General features: G+C 41.4%; 2 protein-coding genes across 5 annotated transcripts in view; one reads left to right on the top strand and one right to left on the bottom strand.

Annotated features, from left to right (window-relative positions):
* BRCA2 (BRCA2 DNA repair associated) overlaps positions 1-8,998 on the bottom strand; it is an 89,391-nt gene extending 80,393 nt beyond the window's left edge. For 3 of the 4 annotated variants that reach the window (XM_054446797.2, XM_054446798.2, XM_063650745.1), the window contains exons 1-3: positions 8,132-8,324; positions 7,272-7,377; positions 4,452-4,700 (exon numbers count right to left, since the gene is read on the bottom strand). In XM_054446797.2, coding sequence (XP_054302772.2) covers positions 4,452-4,700; positions 7,272-7,338 — 316 coding nt within the window. In that variant the 5' untranslated portion in view covers positions 7,339-7,377; positions 8,132-8,324. Of the gene's footprint in view, positions 1-4,451; positions 4,701-7,271; positions 7,378-8,131 lie in introns of all 4 variants that reach the window. The other variant, XM_054446796.2, reaches the window with a different exon arrangement.
* Positions 8,436-20,093, top strand: ZAR1L (zygote arrest 1 like). The gene is made up of 6 exons (XM_054446806.2): positions 8,436-8,483; positions 9,260-9,480; positions 11,714-12,525; positions 13,063-13,155; positions 15,042-15,116; positions 19,770-20,093. Exons 3-6 carry the CDS (start codon positions 11,872-11,874, stop codon positions 19,911-19,913), a joined length of 966 nt encoding a protein of 321 aa, XP_054302781.1. The 5' UTR covers positions 8,436-8,483; positions 9,260-9,480; positions 11,714-11,871; the 3' UTR covers positions 19,914-20,093.
* Positions 20,094-20,552: the final 459 nt, after the last annotated feature.

Below are 20,552 nucleotides of genomic sequence, written 5' to 3'. Positions count from 1 at the left end.
GAGGCACTTACTATTACTCTTAGAAAATAGTTGCTTTGGTTGGTCCTATAATCTGTAACTTAGCTTTTGGGAAAAATAAGCTCTATCAATGTTACTAAAATAAAGTGAAGACCAAATTTAAAACTGTTTGTAGCAGCCTAAATAAAATGTCTCATTATATTCTCATTTTTCAAGTTAACATCAACTAGACATAATCATTAATAAAGCAAATGTATGTGTAACTTAAAAACCCCACTTCAACAAAATATCCAATCTCCTTCTCTAATGAGATTTTTAATTAAAGATACTAAAAAGTAGCTAATTCTTGAAAGAAAATTGACTTTAAAAAATAAAACAGGCTGGGCATGATGGCTCACGCCTGTAATCCCCACACTTTGGGAGTCCGAGGCGAGCGGATCACGAGGCCAGGAGATCAAGACCATCCTGGCTAACACAGTGAAACCCCGTCTCTACTAAAAATACAAAAAAATCAGCCAGGCGTGGTGGCGGGCGCCTGTAGTCCCAGCTACTCAGGAGGCTGAGGCAGGAGAATGGTGTGAACCCGGGAGGCGGAGCTTGCAGTGAGCCGAGATCGCGCCACTGCACTCTGGCCTGGGCAACAAAGCAAGATTCCGTCTCAAAAAAAAAAAAAAAAAAAATTAAATAAAACAATGAGGTACCACTACACACTTATTAGAATGGCTAGAATTCAAAACACTGACACACCAAATGCTGGTGAGGATGTGAGCAACAAGAACTCTCATTCACTGCTGGTGGGAATACAAAATCCAACAGCTACTTTGGAAGAAAGCTTGTAGTTTCTCATAAAACTAAACATACTCTATGATCCCACAATCGTGCTCTTTGGTGTGAACCAAAATGAGTTGAAAATACGTTCACACAAAAACCTGTATGTGAATATTTATACCAGCTTTATTCATAATTGCCAAAATTTGGAAGCAACCAAGATGTCCTTCAATAGATGAATGGATAAACAAGCTGTGGTACATCAATACGATGGAATATTATTCAGCATGAAATCATTAAAAGACATGGAAGAACCTTAAACACATATTGCTGTTGGGAACTGGCCCCAAAACTGGCCATAAACAAAATCTCTGCAGCACTGTGACATGTTCGTGGTGGCCATGATACCCACGCTGGAAGGTTGTGGGTTTACCGGAATGAGGGCAAGGAACACCTGGCCCACCCAGGGCGGAAAACCGCTTAAAGGCGTTCTTAAGCCACAAACGTTATCATGAGCGATCTGTGCCTTAAGCACATGCTCCTGCTGCAGATAACTAGCCAGACCCATCCCTTTACTTCGGCCCAGCCCTGTATTTCCCCTAAGGAATACTTTCAGTTAATCTATCATCTATAGAAACAATGCTTATCACTGGCTTGCTGTCAAAAGGCTGTGAGACCCCTGATTTCCCACTCCACACTGCTATATTTCTGTGTGCCTTTAATTCCTCTAGTGCCTCTGGGTTAGGGTCTCTACAATCGAGCTGGTCTCGGCATATTGCTAAGTGAAAGAAGCCAGTCTGAAAATGCTATATTCTGTATGATTCCAACTACATGACATTCTGGAAAAGGCAAAACTATACAGACAGTAAAAAGATCAGTGGCTGCCAGGGGCTCAGGAGGAGGGATGGGTGAGCAGGTGGAACTCAGGAGATTTTTAGGGCAGCAAAACTATTCTGTATAATGCCATAATGGTAGATATATGACATTATACAACTTGTCAAAATCCATAGAACCATACAAAGGGTGAACTCTAAAGTAAACTGAGGAGTTCAGTTAATAGTAACACATCCATTTTAGTTCAACAATGAAAAGAAACCCTGTTTAAAAAAAAAAAGTTAAAAAAATGAACTAGGTGAAAAAAAGTTCATTACCAAATAAACATTTCCCAAATAACCTGAGGATCTCATTAATAAGCTGAAGAATGGTAAGATAAATGCATATGATTTAATGCAAAAGGAAGGACTGCTGAGAGGCAGAAACAGCACAACTCCTCATAGAACTTTGGGAATAATTTTTTAAAAAATAATATATTACATGTTAGAACTGAACAAAGCAGGTTGAAAAACACAGCTTAAGTCTATTACTCTTACTTTTCAATACTGAATCTAAAGTAAACGTAAAAGCAAAAGGTCTCAAGAGACTAGTCAGCAGCTGTATTATAGCCTTCAAAAAGTTAACTCCTTTGCAGTGAGTTGAGAGTGGCCTTATTAATTCCTTACTATCCTTCCTTGGTTATAGATCAATTCTAGCAGGTTACGATTAAAGAATTAACCATTTGACCTTAGGTATATCTTTCAAGATTCAGCAAAAACTGCTTTATGGAGCTTTTTCTGACCAACTAGAGAGATGGCTGCTCACTCTTCATGCACTTAGTACATGCTCTTATAATGTATCACACTAGTATATTTATTTTTATGGAAGCAACCAAGATGTGCTTACAAGACGTGCTTACAAGACTGAGTACTTAGAGGTCAAAGGACATCTTATTCACATTTGGATCCTTAATGCCGAGCAGGTTGCCAGACACAAGTAAGCAGTAAGTATTTGCAGAATGGATGACTCCCTTATCCATTTCTATGACTGTTACTACTGTGTTCTACATATGCTTTGCCCTGTCACTTGTTCCTTTTTTTGAATCCTCCATATCTAGACTACTGCAGGGTCCTATAGTTTTATGTTCCATATTTACTTTCACTGTTATTACTGTAATTCAGGCACTTGTCTCTATCACCTAGACCATTACACATCCCCTAACTGATCTTCCTACCTCCAGTTTTCTCTTTCTATAGGGATCATTCAGGTAGTTTAAAATGTAGACTCATGGGCATCATTTCCAAAAATTATAAATTAAGAGATTCAGAGTGGGGCCTGGAATCTGTCCTTTCAATGAGCAGTCTAGAAGATTCTAATGGCACAGACATGACATTTTGAAAAACGTTATCTCTAAAGACTGCTGTTTGATCATTAGGCTTTCTAAAGCAAATAATACTAATACTCACTCTACAAATATTTACTGAATCCTATGTATACCATTTGGTATCCAATAACATACATGAAAATATTTGCCCATTACCTATATTCCCTTTGTATATGCACTCCCTATAGCCATGAATTTCTTTCAAAGCGTGTGTCACACTATAATTGCTTATGTATGTCTCCTTCACTAGAAGCTCAACGAGGGCAGACAGGAAGTATTTCTCAGAAGCAGAAATAAGCCAAGATCTGAAAGATGAGCACGCAAATTAGCTAGACAAAAAGTAGAGAAGAAGTTGTGGGTAGAGGTAACAGTATGTTTAATAAAGAGCCATAGAGCATGGTGGTTTTGGTAATGAAAAGAAATTCAGTAGGAATGAATGGCAAATGAAGACAGGTGAGAGGATGAATATGGCAAGCTGAGCCAAGAGTGTAAATCAGGGGCCTGATCACACAGGAACTTGAAAGCCATATCAAGTTTAGATTTTGCTATAAGGACAAAGGGAGGTGATCAAAGGTTTGACACAGTAAGTAGCATGATCAAATTAATGTGATTTCTCTGCTCAACAACCAACCAAATAAATTCAATTTCTTTAGCTTGGCATTCAATGCCTGCCTTTAGTCTGCCTTTTTGCCTTGTCTATTGGTCCCTTTCAGACACAAAACAACCAAAGCCAACCTGAATTACTTGCTATTTCCTGAACAAACTACATATTCTTCCTCATGTTGTTCCCTCTGCCTAGAACATTATCACTCTACCACATCTTCGTATTTCTTAATCTCTCACCTATCCTTCAAGGTTCAGCTCAAAGGAATAATTGCCTAACTTTGTCCAATACTATTTGCTCTTTCTTCTCAACTCTCATTATACTTTTTTATATTTTTCTCTTGGCACATACTACATTCAACCTTACACTATACTTTATCTGTGTACTCTTTAGTCCCCTTACTAGAGATTAACACTCTGAAGAAAAGGGAAAGTTCATTACTTATGTCAAGTAGGTAATTATTATTTGAATGACTGAATATATAATCTTATTACATAATTGCTTAGAAACATGTGGCACCTACGCCAGGGAAACTCCTTCCAAATCATGATACTTATAGTATATCGGTAAAATAATCTCTGTCCTCTATGATAGCCTGCAGAAATATAGTTTAGTTTAATTAACATCAAAACAAGTCCTAGGTTTTTCTGGCATAAGAAAGACGTAATTCAGCAAATCTCAGTTGGCAAATTTATCAAAGGAAGGATGAAAGAGAACATTTACTAAGTACCTACATTATTTAATTTAATCCAAACCTATGAGACATTATTTTCATCGTCTCCATTTTTCGAGTGAGGAAAAAGAGGCCAGAGAGACTGATTTGCCCAGCATGACACAATTAATGAATGAGCTAAGATTTTAACACAGGTTTGCCTGAATTCCTAGTTTGTAGTTCTCCCCAGTCTACCATATTGCATTACTTACCTAAGTCTAATCTGAATTTATCTAATTCTTTTACAGGAGATTGGTACAGCGGCAGAGTCAGCCCTTGCTCTTTGAATATGATTGGAGTTGAAGCCAGCTGATTATAAGAGGGTTTCCTTTGTGGAGTTTTAAATAGGTTTGGTTCATAATTGTTGTTTTTATGTTCAGATTCTTCTGCAGGTTCAGAATTATAGGGTGGAGCTTCTGAAGAAAGTTCTTCAAACCAATGAAGACTTATTGGTCCTAAATCTATTAAAAAAAAAAAATCCCACCTTAGTTTTAACCAGTGACACATAAATTTGTGACCCAGAACAGTTAAAGATCATAAGGAAAAAAATGCTTAAGATCTTGACTATGGATTACTTTCGTTAAGGCACATTAATTAAACAAGATCATTAATCCATTCTCTTGTGAATCTATAGAAAGGTGTAACAAGAGTTCACAAAAGTTACAAGATGGCATTTAACTATATTATTAAAAGCTGTACATATTAGCTTTTACTTTCATTTAATTAAATTTTATTTCTTTTCTTATTATTCATGGTTCGGAATCAAAAACTATTCACATTAAGAATACATTCCACAGATAAAATTCGGCCAGGTGTGGTGGCTCACGCCTGTAATCCCAACACTTTGGGAGGCCGAGGCGGGCGGATCACGAGGTCAGATCGAGACCAACCTTGCTAACACGTTGAAACCCCACCTTTACTAAAAATACAAAAAATTAGCCGAGTGTGGTGGCACGCGCCTGTAGTCCCAGCTACTCCGGAGGCTGCCACAGGAGAATCACTTGAACACAGGAGGTGGAGGTTGCAGTGAGCCGAGATCATGCCACTGCATTCCAGTCTGGGCAACAGAGCAAGACTCCGTCTCAAAAAAGAAAAAAAAAAAAAAAACATTCCACAGATAAAATTCAAAAACTTCAAATAATTCTGAAGAGTACACAAGATGTGGCAAATCTATGGGTATGAGGAACATGTGGACTCTCACATAAAATGAGAATTCTCTCTTAAAGGGAAATGACAAATTTGTATTGTGAGCTATTCATCCTCTACCATTACAGTTCAAAACTACTTTCATAATAACACTATGGAATCATTTCCCCTTTTCATGATGTTGACATTTGTATCAACAGTGCAAAGATGATGCTGGGTAAAACTGCTGGCACATTTGCATGAGTTATGGCAGTGGCACCAAACTAATACTAGTAGCCATTATATTCCTTACCACTGAGTGTCCTTGTTAAAAAAAAAAAAAATAATAATAATAATAATAATAATGCCAGTTTAATGTAAGAATGTCCTAATGAAGCGGTAAAAATTAATTTTAAAGCTCAATGCTTTAGCACTTCTTTTAATAATCTGACAAAATAGGAAGCATACATAAAGCACTTGTGCATACTGAAGTACAATACTGCCTAGAAAAGCACTCATGTGTTGAGCTGTGATCTGAACAAGCAATTTTTTCAATGAAAAGTCATTTTTACTTGAAAGAATGGCTGACAAAGTTATTTCAACTTAAATAATTTGGTAGACATTTTCTCACAAATCAATGAAGTGATCTTGTTGCTGCAAGGAAAACAGAGTTTGTTGCCAATGACAAAATGTGAACTTTCAAATGAAAATTACAATTTCCAGTGGCTCATTTCTACCCAATCTTAAAAGACTTTTCTGACATCCATGGTGATATTAATGAATGTTATTTTTAAAATACTGTTTAATGCAATGTATCAATATTTGGAAACTTTGTATAATTCAGAACACCACTATCTTCCAAATAATCACTGCACGATGTTGCGACATGGGAAAGACCTATGGTATATCTATTTGATCTTTGAAAAATCTATGCAAAGTACAAGCAAAAATACCAAAAAGTAACTGAAGACTATTAAAATACTCTTTTTTTCAACTGTGAGGTTAATTTTTTTCATATACTTCTACCAAAATAACAGATTAGACACAGATAAGTGAATCCAGCTATCTCTATTTAGCCAGACATTAAAGAGAACTGCAAAAATGTAAACTATTCCACTCACTTGTTTTCAAAAAGTTATTTTTCCTAAGAATGTTGTGATAATATGCAATGGGTTAGCTTTCATTATTTTTAAGTAAATTAATAACTTTAAATTCTTAGTTTTTTTGTTTGTTTGTTTTGAGACAGAGTCACGCTATGTGGCCCAGGCTGGAGGGCAGTGGCATGATCTTGGTTCACTGCAACCTCCGCCTCCGGGGTTCAAGCGATTCTCCTGCCTCCGCCTCCCGAGTAGCTGGGATTACAGGCACGCGCCACCACACCCAGCACATTTTTTGTATTTTTAGTAGATCTAGGGTTTCACCATGTTAGCCAGGCTGGTCTCGAACTCCTGGCCTCAAGTGATCCGCCCACCTCGGCCTCCCAAAGTGCTGGGATTACAGGCATGAGCCACCGCACCCAGCCTTAAATGCTTAGTTTTAAATTTCTAATATGGTAAGCTACATAAACAAAAGCACTCCGGGGGTCCTAGATCATTTTTAAGAGTATAAGGAGTACTGAGACCAAAAAGTTGGAAAACTTCTGCCATAAAGTAATATTAATGCTTCTGTTTTGTTAGTAATTCTTCCTACTGCTAGTCAAGGGGCCAGTTTCCTCTTTATCCACTAGAGGTTCTATATTTATCATGTGGTTAACCTGCAAACGATGATTTTGTTAACTGGATTTATGCACACATAAGGAACAGTTTATGGTTCTAAGCAACACTGTGACGTACTGGGTTTTTAGCAAGCATTTTTTAGAAAACACTTTCTCGGTATAATTTATAAAGTTATATAAAATTTGTCAATACCTGCTTTGTTGCAGCGTGTCTTAAAAATTTCAAAAAATGTTGGCCTCTCTTTGGATCCAACAGGCATTTTTACCTACAATATTCCTCCAAAGCTTGGTAAATAAGTCTGCAAAACAGAAGACCAAAATGCACTTACACAGGGATGCATTCCTTATTATGTGACTAAGGTAAAAATCAGAAGCGCTGGAAAATTTGTTTGAATTCTAATTCAGTCCCAACTCCTGGAACGATAACAGCTTACTGTGAGGATGGGAACATTTTACAGTTGTGCTGTCCAAACCGGTGCCACTAGCCACATTAAGCACTCGAAACGTGGCTAGTGCGACTAGAGAAGAGGATTTTCACACGATTTAGTTTCAATCACGCTAACCAGTGACGCGTGGCTAGCGGGGACACAGGGCTCCAGTTAGAGACCAACGCCGCCTGGTAATTCCCATCAGCATGTCTTCGGAATACAGCAATTACCAGGGGCTTAAGTAAGGCAAATACAGCGTGCCCAGCAGCTGTAAAACACTTCCCCAAAACAGCAATATTCCATTAAAGTGATCGTGTTTCCAAGAAATTTCAGATGGCGACATCGGGGACAGCTGGGAGGGAGGTTAAGTCTTGAGCTGAAGGCGGAGCCCAAAGGCCAGGCCGGAGGCGGGAAATGGAGACCCAGGGAAGGGGCGGGGTTCGAATTTGCTTGGCGAAAATTTGCCTTCGGGCCAAGGACCTTTCTCTCAGGCATGGGTGGGGGTTGGCAGAGACAAAAGGGCAAGAGGCCGCGGCTGCGACCCGGGGCGTGAGGCGCTCCCCCGCCACGCTGGAGTGGGACTGCGGAAGACGCGCCCGTCCCCCCCCCCCCCCCCACCACTAACCCGCTCCAGAGGTGCAGTTCTTTTTTGGCCAGAGTAAGCTGACAAAAACCGCGTCGCTCACAAATCTGTCCCCTCAGGCTTCTCCCGGCGGCGACCACCGCCGCAAAAGAGACCCGAGGCGCAGCACAGGTGCAGCACAGCCACAGCGGCTCCGCCTCTGCCGCCTAGTTTCAGAAGCTCGCGCCACAAGCCCGCGCTGGCCACGTGACGCCGTGACGCGGCACGCAGCACACGCACCACCCGGAAGTCAGGCCTGGGTGGGCCGCTGCAGATATTTCTCAGCGTGGCGAAAGGAAATTCCTTATCAGGCATCCCAACCGTCAGTATCTGACCGAATAAAGCGGGAACTGGAGTGTGTGTTCTCTTCTCGCTGACCCTTAAGAGTCCCAGGCCACCCTGCTTGGAGGGGCCGCCCCTATGCCTACTCCAAGTCTCCCATCCCTTTATTTTTGCTCCACCTCATGTTTGGGTGGGCGCCCTCGGGACACGACCTGGGACCTATGAAAGACCTTTGTTCTGACCTTAAAAGGGATGTTCTCTAAAGACCTGTTCCCCAAAGCGAGCCGATCTTACAAAAGCTTAGAGTGGTCGGTGCGTGGTTGTGGATGACTTCACTTCGTGGTAGTGGGCGGGGCTGTTATTTGAAATCAGAGGATTTTAGTTCCAGTAGCTGTGCTGCTATTGGGTAGCAGGTTGTTCAAGACCTCCGAGCCCGTTTCCTTGCTTGAAAAATTGTGAAACCCATCTTAACTCGCTAATGAAGTGTTAGGTACCTCGCTCAGCAGGCCTTGGTAGTATCTTTTGCATTTTTTTTTTTTTTTTTTTTGAGACGGAGTTTCGCTCTTGTTGCCCAGGCTGGTGTGCAATGGCGCGATCTCGGCTCACCGCAACTTCCGCCTCCCGGGGTCAAGTGATTCTCTTGTCTCAGCCTCCCGAGTAGCTGGGAATACAGGCATGCGCCACCACGCACGGCTAATTTTGTATTTTTAAGTAGAGACGGGGTTTCTCCGTTGTTGGTCAGGCTGGTCTCAAACTCCCGACCTCAGGTGATACGTCTGCCTCGGCCTCCCAAAGCGCTGGGATTACAGGCGTGAGCCACCACGCCCGGCCCATCTTTTGCATTCTTAGGATTCGGATCACCTGTCTTCCTCGCAGGCTGAACTGGAAGACCTGACTTCATCTCCAAATTCGTTGGTTCTGTAACATGCCTAATACAAGGCTGAGTAGGGTTTGTTGTAAGACCTACAAAGCCTTCAAATGGATTCAGTGAGAGTTGCTCCCATGGGGACCTTGCTGCTTCCAGAAGGTGCTTGAGCAATAAACAGAAGCAACCTCGGATTAGAAAAAGGGTGGGCTCCACTTGGTTCCTTAGGGACCATTTTAGTTTGATAATCAGTAATCCTTAGTTGTAGCAGGAGGCCTTACTAATGCAGATAGATTCTAAAGCTTTTGCTCTAAGTCTAATTCGCAAAGAAATACGTCTGTGATCCTTACTAATAACAGCTACCACTTACCAAACATTTTATGAGTTAGGCATTCTGCTTTGGGGTTTCAAGCAATATCATGTTTAATCTTACAGTAATCCTATAAATTGGTCAGTATTGTCAGATGAGGATACTGAATCAAGTAGTTAAGTAATGTGCCTGGTAGTAAGGCCCAGGTTTGAATTCTAGTCCATTCGACTTCATACAGTTAACTAACCTGTGATTTATTTATCCTATAAATCAGAACAATTTGCTTTGTCCCCTTTTTTGGGGGGAGGGGTGTCTCACTAGGAGTGGACTAATGAGAACCTGTGGCATGTCACACAAGTCTCAGAAATAACATTTTCTATCATTATATACAGACCCCCATACCTTTATGTTTCTTGTTCTCTTTGTACCAGGGACTTGCCACTTATTAGCTCTACCGTAATAGACTTTCTTATTCTCTTCTAGTGCAGCTGCTCAATTTACTATTTGTATTCAATTTACAATATGCTTTAATTTTTATAAAAAACATTATTTCCAGCTGGGCATGGTGGCTCACGCCTGTAATCACAGCACTTTGGGAGGCCGAGGTGGGCAGATCACCTGAGGTCAGGAGTTCGAGACCAACCTGGCTAACATAGCGAAACTCTGTCTCTACTAAAAATACAAAAATTAACTGGGTGTGGTGGCATGTGCCTGTAATCCCAGCTACTCGGGAGGCTGAGGTGGGAGAATCACTTGAACCCCGGAGGCGGAAGTTGCAGTGAGCCGAGATCATGCCACTGTACTCCTGCCTGGGAGACAGAGCGAGAAAACTCCATTTCAAACAAGCAAACAAACAAAAACCCAAAAAAACATTATTTCCTAAAAGTTGTATATATTTAATGTGCACAACATGTATATGTACACAGTGAGATAATTACTACAGTCAAGCAATTAACACATCCATCTCTTCACATAATTACCTTTCTTTTGTGTGCGGTGAGAGCACCTGAAATCTCTCTTTGAAACTTTCCAGTATAAAATACAGTATTGTTAACTGTAGTCGTTATGCTGTAAATTAGATCTCTAGACTCATTCATTCTACCTAGCTGTAACATTTTAGGCTCTGACCAGTCTCTCTCCATTCCCCCCAACTTCCTGTCCCTGGTAACCACCATTCTACTTTCTGCTTCTATGTATTTGACTTTTTCAGATTCCACATATCAGTGAGTTTATGCAGTATTTTTCTATCTGGCTTATTTCACTTAGCATAATGTCCCCCAGTTTCACCCATGTTGTTGCAAATGGCAGGATCTCCTGTTTTTTGTTTGTTTGTTTGAGATGGAGTCTTGCTCTCTCTGTTGCCCAAACTGGAGTGCAGTGGTGTGATCTCAGCTCACTGCAACCTTCGCCTCCCAGGTTCAGGTCATTCTCCAGCCTCAGCCTCCCGAGTAGCTGGGATTACAGGAGTGTGCCACCACACCCGGCTGATTTTTGTATTTTTATTAGAGGCAGGGTTTCACCATGTTGGCCAGGTTGGTCTCGAACTCCTGACCTTAGGTCATCCGCCTGCCTCGGCCTCCCAAACTGCTGGGATTACAGGTGTGAGCCATCGCACCCGACCAGGATCTCCTGTTTTAAGGCTGAATAATATTCCATTGTATAAATACATGCCACAATTTCTCTATCCATTTTTCTGTTAACAGACACTTAGATTGTTTCCATAACTTGGCTATTGTGCATAATGCTACAACGAACAAGGAAGTGAAGGTATCTCTTCAGGATATTGATTTCATTTCCTTTGGGTAAATACCCAGTGGTGGGATTACTGGATTATCTGGTACTTCTATTAACTTTTTTAAGGAACCTCCATACTGTTGTCCATAATGGCTGTACCTTACAACATTATCTAACATTACCACATTACCTTACAAAGGATCTTTAGAATGGTCACTACAGTAATATATGAATTAATCACTAATTAAAGCATATGTGTGAATAAGCTGGAAATGAAAAACAGCTTTGAAAAAAAGATTCCCGAACAGTGAATTGAAGAGGTAGGGAAAAGCAATTAGGTAGGAATCAGGTGGCAATTAGACATCTGTAGATAGAGCTTCTCTCCCTCAATCAGGGTAATAAGCAGCAGCTCCCATTAGAATCTGAAATAAATGGAGAAGCCAGGAATGAATCTGAACCAACCTGATGAAGAGAAAGAAGGGGCGGATGAAGGCAAAATAAGGACACAAACTGGGTAGGATATTAGGCTGCGCCTGAGCACCTGCTGAGCGGATGGAGCGCTTTGTCCGTGTTCCCTATGGCTTGTACCAGGGTTATGGGAACACAGTGCCTTTGGGCCAGCCTGGACTCTCAGGGCACAAACAGCCCGACTGGCGGCAAAATATGGGTCCTCCCACTTTTCTGGCCAGGCCAGGGCTGCTGGTGCCCGCGAACGCCCCTGACTACTGCATTGACCCTTACAAAAGGGCGCAGCTTAAGGCCATTCTTTCCCAGATGAACCCCAGCCTGAGCCCGCGGCTGTGCAAGCCCAACACCAAGGAGGTGGGCGTGCAGGTGAGCCCGCGGGTGGACAAGGCTGTGCAGTGCTCTCTGGGGCCTCGCACCCTCAGCAGCTGCTCCCCCTGGGACGGCAGAGACCCCCGGGAGCCGCTGCCAGCCTGCGGGGTCACTTCGCCCGCCACCGGCCGCAGGGGCTTGATCCGCCTGCGGAGAGATGGGGACGACGCGGAGAGCAAGGCGCTCCCGGGCCCTGCGGAGGCCGGCCAGCCGCAGCCACCACCACGGAGGTCAGAAGCTGACAGGCAGGAGGAGCCCGGGCAGCTGGAGGAATCGGGGGAGAAAAACGCCCCGTGCCCTCAAGAAACGAAGAGCAAGCAGGTGCTTGGAGACGCCGCCTCCGAGCCGCTGCGGAGGCCCAACTTCCAGGTAGATCCTTTCTTCCGTCTTCTTAGTCCTCGAACAGCCCCATCCCCTCCCTCCTTTTCCATCTATGGGGGCAATAATAGCAAAATCTTCTCTCTCTTCTTCCATGTACTTGGTGAAGGAGAGGGAGCTCTGAAAATATGTATATCACGTGGCCTGTATGTTTGGTAAGTTTTGGGTAAAATAGGTGCCAACCCAACTAAGCCTGTGAAAACCAACAGTCTGGCAACCACTGCTATTGGGGAATTTGGAGACGAAGAAGGGCTTCGAGTCTGTGATACATGAAATCAGACTTTCGTTTTGGGAAGATTATGCCTGTAGCATGGTGGAAAATAGATTGGAAAAGTACAAAAGACGGCAGCAAGAAGAATCCGAGTAATCTTTAAGAGAGATGAGAAACTGAATCAATGCAGTAGTCTTGAGAATAGATATAAGTGAGGTTAAAGAAGTCATTTTTTTTTCCTTATACAAAGTCATAAAGAAGGATCTGGCTTTTTTCCCCTTGCATGATGGTAAAGTACTTTTCTTCTTTATTTTCAGTTTTTGGAACCAAAATATGGCTATTTCCACTGTAAAGATTGCAAGACCAGGTGGGAGAGTGCTTACGTGTGGTGCATTTCTGGAACGAACAAGGTAAGTAAAAAGAGTAGGAGGTGAGAGGAGGATGGGGTGGACACAGATGTTAAGCAGGGAAGAATCTGATTCCTGAGGGAGCATGGCTATCGTAGTCCTGTCTTGATCTTGGTGGCATCCCCAGTGCCAGGTGTACAGGAAGTGCTCAGTGAATGAATGGAACTGAATCGGACTGTCCACCTGGGTTTCCGAACCATACTCTGGCGTTATATATGACAAAATGTCAGGTTACTTAGATGAACTTTTGTTCTTGTCTACATTGGAAGTTTTTGTAACCGTTTTTTATTTGGTATGCTTGGAACAGGTCTGGGCCTTAGCGCTAGGAAATTTCCACTGTTTGTCCACAAGGTGGGGCAATAAGTGAAAAAACTTACTGTAAAGATTTGCCTGTAAGAGACTTAGGCTACGCCTAAGGTTTCTTTTGCCCCCTTCCTAATTTAATTGCCAACATATTAGGATTGGAAAAGACTTCACATTAAATTCTGCATTTCTGCATTTTCGTGAATCCTGTAGGCTCTGTCATTAGAGACCCTCGTTTGAGAATGAGAACAGCAGGCTGCCCCTAAGGCTTCCTCTTCTTTTCCTTGCCCTGTGCACCTCGTTTTGCAACAGTCTACGTGGCCCGATGTTATTAACCTCCATAAGCATTTGAGTGTGAACACCCTGTGCTGTCACATGTTTAGAAATTGCCTTACTGGCCAAAGGACTGTGGAGAGAGAGGGCAAAGAGGCATTGAGTTCCGGATGAAAACTTGACTTCTCACACTAGCCATTTACTAGAGACCTAGAGAGTGAATAGATTTTTAAAGTTGAAGTTGAATTTACTTCCTTCTCTTGCCAGAAGAGAAATGAGTTTAATTCAAACATTCCAAGGCACTAGGATACAAAGAACAAAACATAGGACTTGTTCTCAAGGAATTTATTTTGATACGAGTGATGGAAACAAAATGTAATTTGGCAATACATGCAGTAGCATCCTTCATATGGAAGCAGTGCAGAGATAGCACAGGAAGGAGGGGATTAGCCCTGTCTGAGGGAAGACAGCTTGATGTCCAAGCAGGATTTGAAAGAATAAATAGGAGGAAGAGTTCACCAAGCAAGGCAGAGAGAAAATGTGCACAGGAAATTGCACAAAGCCTAGAAAGCAGGTGGTATTGATGGGTAACCACAAGTAATTTAAAGTGTAAGCTGGGAAATACTGAAAAATGAAACATGTAAGAGCTAAAAGATAAGGACAAAAAGTATGGCAGCCACTTCCCACTGAGTATCTACCGTGGTACTTGGTGTACATTATTAGGGAGTTTTCAGAACTACGGAAAAAGTAAGTATTAATCGTATTATTCTGGCTGGGCACGGTGGCTCAGGCTTGTAATCCCAGCACTTTGGGAGGCCGAGGTGGGTGGATCATTTAAGGCCAGGAGTTTGAGATGAGCCTGGTCAACATGGCAAAACCCAGTCTCTACTAAAAATACAAAAAATTAGCCGGGTGTGGTGGCAGGCACCTGTAATCCCAGCTACTCAGGAGGCTGAGGCAGGAGAATTGCTTGAATCTGGGAGGTGGAGGTTGCAGTGAGCCAATTTCCCGCCATTGCACTCCAGACTGGGTAACAAGAGCAAAACTCCATCTCAAAAAAAAAAAAAAAAAAAAAAGTATTCCAATTTTATGGGTAAGGAAAATTAGATTCAAAGAAAAAGTGATTAATAAGAACTAGTACACCTTGAAACCTCAAGGGTAGAGTTTGGTAAAAGCAAGATAAAAGGCAAGGCAAGGGTAGAGGTTGGTAAAAGCAAGATACAATGGATTACTTAAATTAAGAACCGGGAGCCTTTGCAGGGTGTGGGTGTGTATAAAAGCTTGTATTTAAAAAAAAACATATTTCTCTTTAGGTTTATTTCAAACAACTCTGTTGTAAATGCCAAAAGAGTTTTAACCCTTATCGAGTAGAAGCAATCCAATGTCAGGTGAGCATATGGAACACTTCCATTGTGTCTATAATGTTTCATTACTAAAATGAAGCCTCTGTGACAAAATGTTAGGATTTGATAGAGTTGGATATTGGTATGTAAGTGTTCTGTATGTTTGAAATATTATATTTTAGAACAATGAAAGCATAAATTCTAGTTTTCATCTTTTTTAAAGGGAAAGAAGGGAAGATTCACTATTTCAAGTTGCCTTATGGGGTGTGTTTGTTTTTCCTCTGACACCCTGGGCATAGTTAGAATGTAGTAATGTAAGAGGTGACTGCTATTAATTTTTTACTACATGCCAAATTTTGAGATAGTGCTTTACATGCCTTATCTCCTGTCATCTAATCTTTGTGGGAGATGTTATTCCTATTTTATAGATCTGAAAGCTAAGTTCAAAATAACTTTCCCAAGGTTAGATGGATAGTATTAGAGCTCTGACTGGATTCTCTGATGTCTCCAATGTTTAGAAATTCACAGAACTAGGTGAGATCCTTAACTTGCTTTTTGTAATCAATACGTTTTTTAGCCTAAGTCCTTAGTTAAAAACACTTCTTCTTTTTCTATAATTAGTAAAAATAAATGGGCCAGACATGGTGGATCACGCCTGTAATCCCAGCACTTTGGGAGGCAGAGGTGGGCGGATCACGAGGTCAGGAGTTCGAGACCAGCCTGGCCAATATAGTGAAACCCCATCTCTACTAAAAATACAAAAATTAGGCGGGCATGGTGGCGGGCGCCTGTAGTCCCAGCTACTCGGGGGGCTGAGGCAGAAGAATTGCTTGAACCCGGGAGGAGGAGGTTGCAGAGAGCCGAGATGGCACCACTGCACTCCAGCCTGGGCAACAGAGCAAGACTCCATCTCAAAAATAAATTAATTGACATTTTGAAAACTAGCTTATAAAGGATTCATCCTCTGATTTTCTGGTCTGACATTCTTAGTCTGATGATGATGTTCAATATAACTACTTATTAAACTGGGTTTAAATGTATTTTGTTTTTTCTCCACACCTTTTTCTTTTCTCTGCACCCCTTTCTTTTCTCGTGTTCACTTGAATTTTTTTTTAATATTCAATTTTCCTTTCTATCATTTTTTAATGTCCTTTTGATGGTTACCATAGAAATAACATGAGTGTCTGACTTGTCGAAGTCTAAATTGTTAATCTTGCCTTTTTTTTTTTTTTTTTTTGAGACAGACTCTTGCTGTGTCACCCAGGCTGGAGTACAGTGGTGCAATCTTGGTTCACTACAAGCTCTGCCTCCTGGGTTCAAGTGATTCTCCTGCCCCAGCCTCCCAAGTAGCTGGGACTACAGGCGCCCGCCACCATGCCTGGCTAATTTTTGTGTTTTTTGTAGAGACAGGGTTTCACTATGTTGGCCAGGCTGGTCTCAAACTCCTGACATGATCCACGTGCTTCAGCCTCCCAAAGTGCTGTGATTACAGGCGTAAGCCACTGTGCTCAGCCTAATCTTGCCTTTCACAGATAATGCAATGACTTGAGAACACTCTAACTACATCCCAACTTACATGCTATTATTGTATACTTATTTTGCCTATATTTAAAATTTTATAAGATTATTGTGTATAATCAGTATTCATTTAGTTTTAGCTATACATTCTTTCTGTTTTTCTTTGTATCTTGTTTCTAGGGCCACTTTCCTTTGACTTGAACTTTAATATTTTCCATGGTATTGGTCTGGAGGTGACAAATTCTATTTTGTCCGGATATCTTTTTTTTTTTTTTTTTTTTTTTTTTTTAGATAGAGTCTTGCTCCATCGCCCAGGCTGGAGTGCAGTGGCATGATCTCGGCTCACTGCAACCTCCACCTCCTGGATTCAAGTGATTCTCCTGCCTCAGCCTCCCCAGTAGCTGGGATTACAGGCACATGCCATCACACCCGGCTAATTTTTGTATTTTTAGTATAGACAGGGTTTCTCCATGTTGGCCAGGCTTGTCTCGAACTCCTGACCTCAGGTTATCCACCTGCCTTGGCCTCCCAAAGTGCTGGGATTATAGGCGTGAGCCATCACGCCCAGCCTTGGATATCTTTTTAAGAGATATTTTCGCTGGGTATATATAGAATTTCTAGGTTGGAAATAGTTCTTTCTGCCCTTTAAGGATCTGAATTTAATTATTTCTATGAAACAATATAGCTCTTATTGCATCTCTTTTGAAGTAATCTCCTTTTCTCTTTCCCCTTCTTAAATCTGCTTACTTCTCTCTGCCTTGGTTTTTCAGCAGTTTTACAATGATGTGCCTAGTTGTAGTTTCTTTGTAATTATCCTGCTTGAGTTTCATAGTGTTTCTTGAAACTGCAGCTTAAAGATTTTCATTACTTTTGGGAAATTATCAACTGTTATCTTTTCAAATGTTACTTCTGCTCCTATTCCTTCTTTCTTCCAATTACTCATGCTAGACCTTGGCACCATATTTCTTTCTGTCTCTTATGTGCTTATCTATATTTTCCATGCTTTTAGCTCTTCTTGCTTTAGGCTGAATATTATCTACTAAACCATCTTCCATTTGTATTTCTCATCTCAGCTCTTTTTAATCTGTGATTAAAACATCCATTGAAGTATTGATTTTATTTGTTGTATTTTTCTGTTCTAGAATTTTTATTACTTCAGAAGAAAACTTAATTTTTTGCTGGAAATATTAGTTTTATTTCCTTGAACATATTAGCACTTAGTGATTTTAAAATCTGTGTCAGAGAACTCCATTAACTCAATACCCTGTGAGTCTATTGCTGTCCTCTTGGCTTTCAAGTATGTTGTTCTGTCTCTTCATATACAGTACCTGGTTATTTTTGATTGAGTGCTAGCTATCACATGTGAAAAACTATAGTGAGAGTAAACAGTCCCGGATGTCAAGCTCACACCTATTTCTGGGTTTTCATCTCTGATGCTCTGATAATTTCTCAGTGATCCAAACAGTTATTTTTAGCTCAGCTTTTCTAGTCATCCAGGAGGCTTGGTTAGAATTACCTAATCCACCATTTCCAGAAGCAGAAATCAACCTTTAGGGTAAATCCTTATTTTATTGAGCCTTTCTTTGTAAGGATGTTGTGAGAATTAAATGAATTCATGTATATAAAGTGCTTAAGAGAGTGCTAGGCACATAGTAAACACCATGTGAGTATTACTTGTTAGAATTTTCTTATAGGGGCCAGGTGCGGTGGCTCACGCCTGTAATCCCAGCACTTTGGGAGGCCGAGGCGGGCGGATCACGAGGTTAGGAGATCGAGACCACCCTGGCTAGCACGGTGAAACCCCATCTCTACTAAAAATACAAAAAAATTAGCCGGGTACGGTGGCAGGTGCCTGTAGTCCCAGCTACTCGGGAGGCTGAGGCAGGAGAATGGCGTGAACCCAGGAGGTGGAGCTTGCAGTGAGCCAAGATAGCACCACTGCATCCAGCCTGGGCAAAAGAGCGAGACTCTGTCTCAAAAAACAAAAAAAGGAATTTTCTTATAAGGAGGCATATTCTTCAACAGAACAGTTTGATTAAATCATGTTTAAGACTGCATTTAGAAGAATAAAAATGTCTATTTTCACAATATAAAAAGGTACATCTTGGCCAGGCATGGTGGCTCACGCCTGTAATCCCAGTGCTTTGGGAGGCCAAGGCGGACGGATCACCTCAGGTCAGGAGTTCAAGACCAGTGTGGCCAACATGGTAAAACCCCATCTCTACTAAAAAATACAAAAATTAGGTGGGCATAGTGGCGATTGCCTGTAATTCCAGCTACTCAGGAAGCTGAGGCAGGGACAATTGCTTGAACCTAGGAGATGGAGGTTGTAGTGAGCCAAGATCTCACCACTGCACTCCAGACTGGGCGACAGAGCGAGACTCCATTTAAAAAAAAAAAAAAGGTAAATCTTGACTTATTCCATGTGGCTATGGGACATGTAGAAAATAGAATGGCAGGGTTGGGGGGATGGAACCGGGGTACTGTACCAGTTTCCATAGGATATTAGTTTTAATTATTGAAAGACAGAAATGAGATAATGGTTGAAAGGCACTATTTTAGATCCTAGTAAAGATTGGGCACATCTGGAAAGAAACATTTAGTTTCCTCCAGAATACCCCTCTCTCCCAGTTTTAACAACCCAGAATATATTCAGACATTGCCACATGTCCACTGGGATTGGAGATGGGGGAATAAAATCACCCCTGGTTGAGAACCTCTGCTCTAGTCTTTTTTAAATGTTCATTTAATTCCTGTCCACTGCCACTCACCCTGACCTGCCTACAAATCTAAAAATCTGCAGAGTGAAGAAACTCTATAAAACTCTTGACTTATTTTTTTCTCTCACATTATGTTGCCTTGACTGGTTCAGCTACAAATGCAAAAATCTACATAGGGGAGAAATTCTACAAAACTCTTAAATTCCTTTTACATTACGTTGTCTTGATTGGCTCTGCAGTATTCTCTTGAATATCTTCTGTGATCATTCATCTTGAAAAAATATCTGACATTTAATGTGACAGAAGTAATTTTGTACAACTTGGTCTTGACCTTCTCGTAGGACTCAGAGGATGAAGGTTTCAGGGATAGGGTAATAGGGAGAAGTACTGTGATTTGAGGATTACATTTGAAACACTAAACTGATCATTTAGCGTCCAAACTCTTCTTTGCTTCCTAAAGACCTGCTCAAAGTCTCATTGTTCCTGTCCTCAAAAGAAGAGACACATTGATCTAAGGAGGCCTCATCGACAGGAACTGTGTGGTCGCTGCAAAGACAAGAGATTCTCCTGTGGCAATATTTACAGCTTTAAATATGTGATGTGACTTGTACAGTGTGACTTGTAACGGACCCCTGAGCTCTTCTTGTAACTTACTGTGCTGTCTTCCTTTTTTGCAACTTGGCTCTGACCTGGCATTGGAAAATGGCTAGGCTTTTGTACTTTTTGTAGATTGTGTAACAATTGTACAATGTGAATAGAATAAAATAAATGCATGTGAACTAGACCATGAAGCCACATTAATTGGTGATCCTAGGGTAAAAACATCAGTATATGGCATTGGGAAATGGTAGATACTGTCACTTAGGTGAAGGGGAACAATGAAGAAAAATAGCCATTCTTTTGACAAATTTTTGTAAGTCAGATGTTCTAAGCACTGGTTCTAAATGTTATATATAGAGATGATGAAGGGGCAAGGTCCTTCCTTCAAGTATACACAACTATAGCAAATGCAGAAGCAGCCTTTAGCATGTGCCTTGCATTGCTATTACTCGCCACAGCACCCATATGAAGTAGGAGCTATTATACCTTTTCATAGTTGAGGAGATAGAGGCACACAGAGGCCAGAGCAGAGTGCCAGGATTTAAACCAGGTAGAGTAGGACTTGCTCCATGCTTTCACAATTACATTTATACTTCTCAAGTTCAGATTGTGATAAATGCCATGAAGGAAACAGGGTGTTATG

This window comes from Pongo pygmaeus, chromosome 14 (assembly GCF_028885625.2).
Source record: "Pongo pygmaeus isolate AG05252 chromosome 14, NHGRI_mPonPyg2-v2.0_pri, whole genome shotgun sequence".
In the NCBI taxonomy this organism is placed as follows: Eukaryota; Metazoa; Chordata; class Mammalia; order Primates; family Hominidae; genus Pongo; species Pongo pygmaeus.
This window is presented reverse-complemented; position numbering and strand designations above follow the sequence as displayed.